This window comes from Macaca fascicularis, chromosome 1 (genome assembly GCF_037993035.2).
Source record: "Macaca fascicularis isolate 582-1 chromosome 1, T2T-MFA8v1.1".
In the NCBI taxonomy this organism is placed as follows: Eukaryota; Metazoa; Chordata; class Mammalia; order Primates; family Cercopithecidae; genus Macaca; species Macaca fascicularis.
In genome coordinates, this window is record NC_088375.1 from 65,772,745 (window position 1) to 65,780,860 (window position 8,116).

General features: G+C 52.2%; 2 protein-coding genes across 3 annotated transcripts; both read left to right on the forward strand.

The window, feature by feature from the left end:
* Positions 1 to 355: 355 nt before the first annotated feature.
* LOC141409880 (uncharacterized) lies at positions 356 to 3,072 on the forward strand. Its single transcript, XM_074035320.1, has 3 exons — positions 356 to 1,192; positions 1,467 to 1,534; positions 2,680 to 3,072. Exon 1 carries the CDS (start codon positions 454 to 456, stop codon positions 1,078 to 1,080), a length of 627 nt encoding a protein of 208 aa, XP_073891421.1. The 5' UTR covers positions 356 to 453; the 3' UTR covers positions 1,081 to 1,192; positions 1,467 to 1,534; positions 2,680 to 3,072.
* A 1,198-nt stretch (positions 3,073 to 4,270) lies between these two features.
* Positions 4,271 to 6,672, forward strand: LOC123574509 (uncharacterized). Of its 2 annotated transcripts, none has more exons than XM_065541090.2 (2): positions 4,271 to 5,292; positions 5,838 to 6,672. In XM_065541090.2, exon 1 carries the CDS (start codon positions 4,583 to 4,585, stop codon positions 5,219 to 5,221), a length of 639 nt encoding a protein of 212 aa, XP_065397162.1. In that variant the 5' UTR covers positions 4,271 to 4,582; the 3' UTR covers positions 5,222 to 5,292; positions 5,838 to 6,672. The 2 variants fall into 2 exon arrangements, with proteins under 2 accessions (XP_065397162.1, XP_065397160.1); XM_065541088.2 differs by having other exon boundaries at positions 5,841 to 6,672.
* The last annotated feature ends 1,444 nt before the right edge of the window (positions 6,673 to 8,116 follow it).

Below are 8,116 nucleotides of genomic sequence, written 5' to 3' on the forward strand. Positions count from 1 at the left end.
GACTAGGCAGCCGGGCACAGAACCTAGGGCTTTCCCACCCCTTTGCTTTCTCACCTGTAAAACAAATAAAGGTACCGGTCCTGCCAGCTTCACAGGTCGCTGTACATAGAGGAACGGTTGGTTGAAAGTGCCCTGCATAACGCAAAGTTCTTTAGGACTCGCAAACAGCCTTAATCGCGGTAAGGGGGCACATCAGGGCTGTGGGAAGCCCCCCTTTAGGGCTCGGCACAGGTGATTCTGGGCTCCCTGTGCTTGCCAACCTCCTAAAGCAGGTGCCCACTTTCAGCAGGTCTGCACGCCCCACCTGGGGGCCTCTGCTGGAGGTCTGCCTGGCCCCGGGCACACGTGTGCGCGCGAGGATTTCTTTTGCAGAGAATGAAACCACTGTTACTTTCCGTCCGCGGTCTACTCCGGGGTCCCCATCCCTCGTAAGTGCTGTGGAACCCCGAGGTGATGAGCCCGGGGGAAGCCAGCATCTCATGCCCTCCAGTGCCGGCGGCCGGGAGAGCCCCGGGACTCGGAGTTTTTGCCGCCGCTGAGGACGCGGAGCGGACTGGTGGCCGCGTCGCCGAGGGAGGGCCCGGGCCGCCCTGCAGCGCGTCTTCGCGGAGCCCTGGGGGCCGCGCCGCTCCTCCAAACATGATTCAGAACCGCCCGTCAGCCTTGGCTCCAGCGCCTGGCGCGAGCGAACCGGGCTTGGCTGCCTCGGCCCCGTCTGAACCCTGTGGGCCGCGGGCCAGGGCGGGCCGGGATCTGCCGCGCCAGGACCTTGCGGACCCGGCCGCGGCCGGGCTGAGTGCCTCCCGCCGGGGCCTCACGCCCACGGTCCACGCTTGCAACACCAGGACTGCACGGCGGGGTCCGCAGCTGGGTCTGCGCCTGGGACTCCGGGCTCCCTGTGCTCCTTGTGCCGCACCCCTTCCCTTAACACCAAGCGGATGGGTCCTGGGGCGTCACCGGCCAGGCCGGAGCCCCAGACCCACAGCTCTCCCCCTCCCCCGGCACTGCCCCCCTGCGCTGGGGCGGGAGTCGGGGATTGGGGCCGGAGAAAGGAGACGTGCCGGTCCTCAAGTCTCTTGAACCATTTCGGGTCCGGGCGCGCCCCACAGGGCTCCAGTAGCGCGAAGTTCCAGATATGTGCAGCTGTGTGGTGCCAGGCTTCCAGCGGGTTCTTGGTGGGGGCTCCCTCTCTGTGAGTCCGTGGGCAGAGATTTGCCTTGGAGGGTCGCACCTGGCTACAGAAGTATAAGACTTAGTTTCCGGGGAGCAGAGGGGCCTTGGGATAAGGAACTGAAGCTTCTGGGGGTAGTTTGGAATCTTGGTTCCACTAATTATTAGCTGTCCAACCTGGAGAAATCCACTCCCCCTGTTTTCTTGGTTATAAATAACTATAGCTACCATTTGAATGCTTATTATTTTCCATGTACTTTACATATGTTATTTTTATCTTTCCAACGATTTTGCAGGCCATATTCTGCTGATGGAGAAATGGGATCTCAGCCAGGGAAAATGACTTGCCAAGGTTACACCACTGGTAAGTGGAGACCTATGACTTGAACCTGTCTCTAACTCCAGAGACTGTAGTTTCTCTGTAAGTGAGAACACTGACGCCATACAAAGAATTTTAAAACTGTAAGATGGTGACAGATACCATTCTCTTCTGACCTGTCCTCAGGCCAGGTCCTGAAGTCCAGGTTGAAAGCATGACCTTTCTTTCTCCCTATCTCCTCAACCACGCTTCCCTAGGAGGGTCAGAGTGCAAGAGGTAGGGTCTGGGACTGGGGACCCCTGGGTCAGCCTTGCCCGCCACTCCCACCTGGACCCTTCCCATCCTCATTTCTACCCCACACTGCTCAATGTCCTTGAGAGACAAGGTGGTGTCACTGTTGTGGCATTTCTCCTCCACTACCAGTTGCACAAGAGGATTTTTCTCCTGTGCTCAGAGTGGGAAGAAGACCAAGAAGGTCTGTACAGTAACTTGAGACCCCTAGGGCCCAGTTGGGCTCTTAGGAGGCCAGCAGTGCCTCAACTTTCTTATCTGTGTTTAGAATTCACTTTGCAGAGAAAATGGGTGGACTCTTGGGGAGAGGAGGGCCTGAGTGTCAGAGAAATTTGGGTGCCAGTCTTTTGTAAAATGGAATCTATTGATAATGCCACCACCAGTCTTGCCTGACCCCACAAGAGTTGCAGTAAGAACTCAAAATGGATAATGGCCACACAGTGCTCTGGGAAGTGCGAAGTGCTTCATAAACATAAGGTGGTATTATTTGCAGAAGCCACTGCAGGCAACAGGAATACAAAGATGAATGCCGTCTTGGAATCTTTCAGGCTAGCAGGGGAAATATGAATGGCTATACAAAGAGTTAAAATATAAAACAGGGCATGCAAATGCTCCACCAATATGCCCACGTGGTGCCAACTCATACTGATTTTGTAATAACAAAGCATAGACACAGGTCTATCTGGGTACCTCTACTACTATTGTAAGAACTCCTTCTCTTCACAATAGCTCTAGCCAATCTGTCTCCCCTCTCCAATTAGCCTCCTTCTTACCACCTGTGTGATCTGTGGCAGGATTTTTTTTTCCCTTTGGGGTGTGTTTGTATTAGTTCCCTATTGCTGCTGTGATAGATAACCACACATATAGTGGCTTAAAACAACACTTTTGTTATCTTACAGTTCTGTATGTAAGAAGTCCAAAATGTGTCTCACCGGGCTAAAATCAAGGTGTCAGCAGGACTGTTCCCTGTTCCTTCTGGAGGCACTGGGGGAGACTCTGTTTCGTTGACTTCTCCAGATTTTTGAGACCACTTGCATTCCTTGGTCTGTGGCCCCTTCTCCGTCTTCAAAGCCATCAGTGACCAGCTGAGTCTTTCTCACATTGAATCACTGCCACCTCTGCTTCTGAGGACATGTCTTCTCTGCCTAACACTCTTTTCTCCCCATCTCAAGACTCTTAATATAATTATATCTTTAAAGTTCCTTTTGCTTTGTAAGGCAGCAGTTTCACAGGTTCCAGGGATTAGGACCTGGAGGGAGGGGAAGGGAGCATTTATCAAAAAAAAACAAAAACCCTAGGGCCTCAAACAAAACATTTTTTTAAAAGAGAAATATAAAAGGTTCAACTCTTCTTCTTCAAAGAAGTAACACAGAAACTTTTTCTATAAATGTAACAAATTCTGAAAAAAAAGACAAAAAAAAAAAAAAAAAAACCAACTTTCAGTTCCTAACTACACCCATAAAAAATCAGACTCCCTGGTGTCAGGGAAGAAGAAACAATAGGTGACACCAAATAGACTCCACATAAAAGGGTAGGGAAAGGCTCCCTAGGTTGGGAAGTTATAATATGTGCTTCACTGGGAATGTAGGTAGAGCCCTTGGAAATGATTAGTTGTTAACAATTGTCCACAGCTCTTCAGCTGCTTTACTTTATAATCCTTTGGTGCAGTAGATATCGAAAACATTTTTTTTTTTAAAGAAATCAATAAACTGTATTTTTTAGAAAAATTTTAGTTCACAGCAATATTGAGCAGAAAGTAGAGTTCCCTGTCCCTACACCCTCCTCCCACTTAAACCATTTTAAAAGCATTAATAGAATTCTTGGCTCCTTATTTCCCCCCCCCAAAAGAAATTCCTACATAAAAAAATAAAAATCGTGCTGCTCTGGTTCAAGTGAACTCACGGAGTCCCTCAACCTCTGTAAATCCTACTGCATGGTTTAACACTGTGGAATAACGAGAATAACTCAAGTTAGAAAGTATCCTCTGGACCACAGAAGTAGGGAGACTGTCATGTTGAAAATTATTCTCCAGGCTTCAGAAGCAAGAATTGTCATAATATTCTCCGAAGAATTGGAAAAGAGCAGGCTCTTGTTCTGAGGTAGAAGCATAGACTCTTCTAGGCCATAAATCTGCTTATTTTAGTTACAATAGTGAAAGGGCCAGTGGGCAGCACGGTGAAAAGTACATGGGCCCAGAAATTGGGGAGTCGTACGGGGCAGCTCGGATGTAGGGGACATATTAATTAAGAGCTAGTGTGGGCCTTTCGTATTCTGGGTCAGATAGGTGAGGTTCTGTATGGGCTACCCTGGAATACAGTGTTGCCTAGGGTTGTGTGAGAGGTGCAGGGAACGCCTAGGAAACTTTGCAGGGAGTATGTTTTCTAAGCCAACACCTAGAAGACAAGCAAGAGTTTGCTAGGCAGAGAGTGAAGCTGGGCGCGGTTGGGATCATGGGGCCGGATGTGCACAGCTGGGACAAGGGGAAGAGCTGCAGTGGAGAGTGGGGTATAGTGGAGAGCAATCAGGGCCAGACTACGCTGGAGGGCCTGGAGGCCTTGGGAGCACGGACTTTCTCCAAGAGTGGGGGTGCCAGGACAGGGTCCCAAGCAGGGGCCCAACGTGGCCTGGTTTGCTCTTCACTGGCAAGCTCCATGGCCCTGAGCAATGTGCTTCTCCTGTTTTTCTTCTCATCGGTGCCTGCCTGAGCTCTCGAGTCGTTTCCTGCTCTGAGCCTGAAACTTCAAGCAGCAAGAGGACGGTCCACAGTCCCGTTACTGGGGCTCTGCAAACGCGACGTTCCCAATGGCCCTCTCCCAGGTTCCGGGCCTCCGGGTATTGGAACTTCTGTCTATAAAGGATGAAGACGACCTTGCTCACACTGCAGCGGGATGGAGAAACGTGACCCAGCGGAGAGGCTTTCGGCTGCGGGGTGCGAGAGGCGACCCGAAGGATGAAGGCAGGGCGAGCGCGGTCAGCGCCCCCGGCTGGACGGCCTCCCCGCCGGCCGGGGAATTCGTTCCCAGCTCCAGCCGCATCTCACCCTCTATCGCGCCTCTCGGGCCTCAGAGGGAGGCTGCACGGCCCGGAGGAGGCCTGAAATCCGCCTTTTGTTCCCTCCCGGGACCGCAGAGCCACAGCACTGCAGTCTGGGCAGCCGGAAGCGCTGACCGGGCGCAGGGCCAGCGATCGCTCCGGGTCTGCGCAGGCGCAGGTCGAGGAAGCCGGGCGCGGTCGGATTTCTGCGGCCCGTGGCTGCCCTCTCGTGGCCGCGAGGCGCCATGGTACGGCTGCTTCCGCGCAGCGGAGGGGCGCTGGCCGGGAGGCTGCGGGTCCGGACCGGCCAGCCGGGGAGGCCAGCCAAGCGCTGTGTTTTTCCAGGTCCGCGCGGGCCAGGGGAACCCTGCGTGTTTACTTGGTGGGAGTGGTTTACCGGGAAAGTAGACGGAAGGTACCCTGCAAATCGGCATGCACTGTATTGTTTGGGAGTCAACAGCCTGGAAAGCAAATATCAGGTGAGGGCAGTGCTGGGAACCACCGCCTGCCCCCTCCCCTGGCCTTGGCCCTGACTTTGAACGCGGCACCGCGAGCCAAACAGCTCCGCGGCTCAGGGGAGAGGGAGGAGGAGGAGGCAGGCAGCAGGGGAGGTGTCAAGACTCAGGAATAGGAGCCAGCTAGGCCTAACCTACGCCTGCCACCCCAGGGGCTGCAAACAGGGAATACACCCCTTCTTCCCACCTCAGGAAGACATCGTACACCCCGACAAGTCACCATTCCAGAGAGGCTAACTTTCTGCAAGGGTGGGGGCGTGAAAGTGGAGGGGTTGCTCGGGGCCCACCCAGGCATAACTATCTGAAGGGCACACCCCACAACGGAAGGGTTAGGTGAGAGGGGTGAACCCACACTCTGGCACGAGAATCATGTGTCCTGTCCCACGCAGGGAGCCGCACTACACAGAGTTCTCTTTAAATTCATCTTCACTAGCTGGGTGTGCCTGAGGCTTCTCCTATCTCCTGATTCTGAGTTAACTTTTTGCGTCCCACCCTGTTCTTGTCTCAAGCAGTCGCTTTGGAATGTGTTTCCTCTTGTCCGGGGTTTGAAGATTAGTCATGAAAAACACCACTGTGCCCTTGCTGAAGTGCTTGCCGGCTGCTCGATCATTCCACTTCTATGTCCCAAGAAGGTCTGGGAGATGGCTTCTTCAGGGCTTCCCTCTTTTCCATGCGCTCTCAGCTCCAGACTCCGTCTCATCCATGGATATTATCCTGTGCCCCGCGGGGAGGAGGGCGGGGGAGGGTTTCTGTGCCTGGATTATTGGTGGGAGGAGAGCAAGTGCAGAAATGAAGCTATGACTCTCGCAGAAGTCATGCATTCCGTTCAAAGATATTCCTTTCCGTAGCCTCCACACATTCCCTCTGGCTGCAGGCCCCTGGATTTTTCCGTGTGACCCGGTCACATTGCATCTGTATAGATTATCAAAGCACCTCATGACTGTGGAAGAAGAAGTTGGGGACAGAACAAGGATCTGGAAGGCTCACAGCATGGACTTGGTAGGGTGACACAATGTCCCATGTTCTTCAAGAAATGTCTAGACTAGGTGATTGATTCTATCAGAGATCTGGCACGATGCTCTTGCCACACAGAGGGGCAAATTGAGATCCAGAGAGAAATGACTGGCCCAGGTCACTCAGCCAGCTGGTGACTGAGCTGGAATTCATTCCCAGGTCTCCTGACACCCAGTTCATTCATTTTTTGCACATGTTTCCTGAGGACTTACTGTATGCTAGGCACTGTTGTAGGTGCTAGGAATATATAAAGTGCCTATATGGAGCCTGTGTCTTGTAATGTGTATGTGGGGAGATTGTGGATAAACAAATAAACAGATTTATCCAGAATGCCACATGGTTAAAAGTTTTTATGATACTCAGTGCCTCTTTTCCTCTTGTTTTTGAAGGGAATGGGTTCGAGGCTTGAGAAGAGATGTTCACTCACACATTGGGTCATTAAATAAACATTAGAGGATGCCCCACTATGTGCCGGATGCTGTGCAGGGCACACAGACATAAAGGCAGGGTCTGTCTTCAAAAGCTGCCACCAGGCCAGGCGCGGTGGCTCAAGCCTGTAATCCCAGCACTTTGGGAGGCCGAGACGGGCGGATCACGAGGTCAGGAGATCGAGACCATCCTGGCTAACACAGTGAAACTCCGTCTCTACTAAAAATACAAAAACTTAGCCGGGCGAGGTGGCGGGTGCCTGTAGTCCCAGCTACTCGGGAGGCTGAGGCAGGAGAATGGCGTAAACCCGGGAGGCGGAGCTTGCAGTGAGCTGAGATCCGGCCACTGCACTCCAGCCTGGGTGACAGAGCGAGACTCCGTCTCAAAAAAAAAAAAAAAAAAAAAAAAAAAAGCTGCCACCAGCTGGGCAGATAAGGTATGCCTCTTAGTATCTTTACATGGATTTCTGTAATTTTTATGCTAATTGTTTTTCTCTCCAGATCTCTCCCAAAAAGGATGCTTGTAGAAAACGATGATTCTGAAATGGTACAAATTCCTTTCCCAAAAGGCATCTCAAAGCCAGCCGCTGCTACTGACTTATTGATGGCTATCATCCAGTGGCCTTGGGGAGGCGGTGGGCAGCCCAACCACTGCCTGTAATAAGGAGAGACAACTCAGCATCCGCCCTGCAGTGAATAATAGAACAAAAAGCTGCCGGCGCCTGCAGGATCAAAGCACATGAGCAATCACAGTGTCTCTGGGTTCAACAGATCAGCGAAGGACAGGCAGTCAGCAGATGTCATGGAACTTTTGGGGGGAGAAGTCTGGGTTGTGGAGGAAGCCTCAGCTGGATTTCAGTACCTTACAAGATGCTCTTCTGTGGCTCTCTCCTGCTAACCTTCCTTGGACATGAAATACTCTTCCTTCTATCCTCCCTCTTCACCACTGCTGTTCCCAAAGTCTAAAAAGATAGGCGCAGGAGGTGAGGCAGGAGGGGATGGGAAAAGAATACTGCACCAGGAGGCAGGAGACACTGGATCTGTGGGTGTAGGCAATGCTGAATGACTTCCATGTCCTCAGTCTCGCCATCTGTAAAATGGGAAGGTTGATATATGGCCTCAAACTTTCTGCCCACTTTGATAAACCATATTTCACCAAAAAGAGGCAGAGGGGATCTGTTGCTTTTCAGGTTCCTGTCCAGTTACTTCTAGGTCAGACAGAATGATTGCCCCAATGATTCTGGGTCTGCAAACTCCATCTGTGAACCCCCATTTCTTGGGGGTGTTGGGATCAGGACAGGCAAGAAGACTATATTATTCCCTTCTCCTACTTGCTCCCACTTGCC

Excerpts from the sequence above, each read along its gene's own strand:
- LOC141409880 (XM_074035320.1), top strand. The coding sequence starts at position 454 with ATGAGCCCGGGGGAAGCCAGCATCTCATGCCCTCCAGTGCCGGCGGCC.
- LOC123574509 (XM_065541090.2), top strand. The coding sequence starts at position 4,583 with ATGGCCCTCTCCCAGGTTCCGGGCCTCCGGGTATTGGAACTTCTGTCT.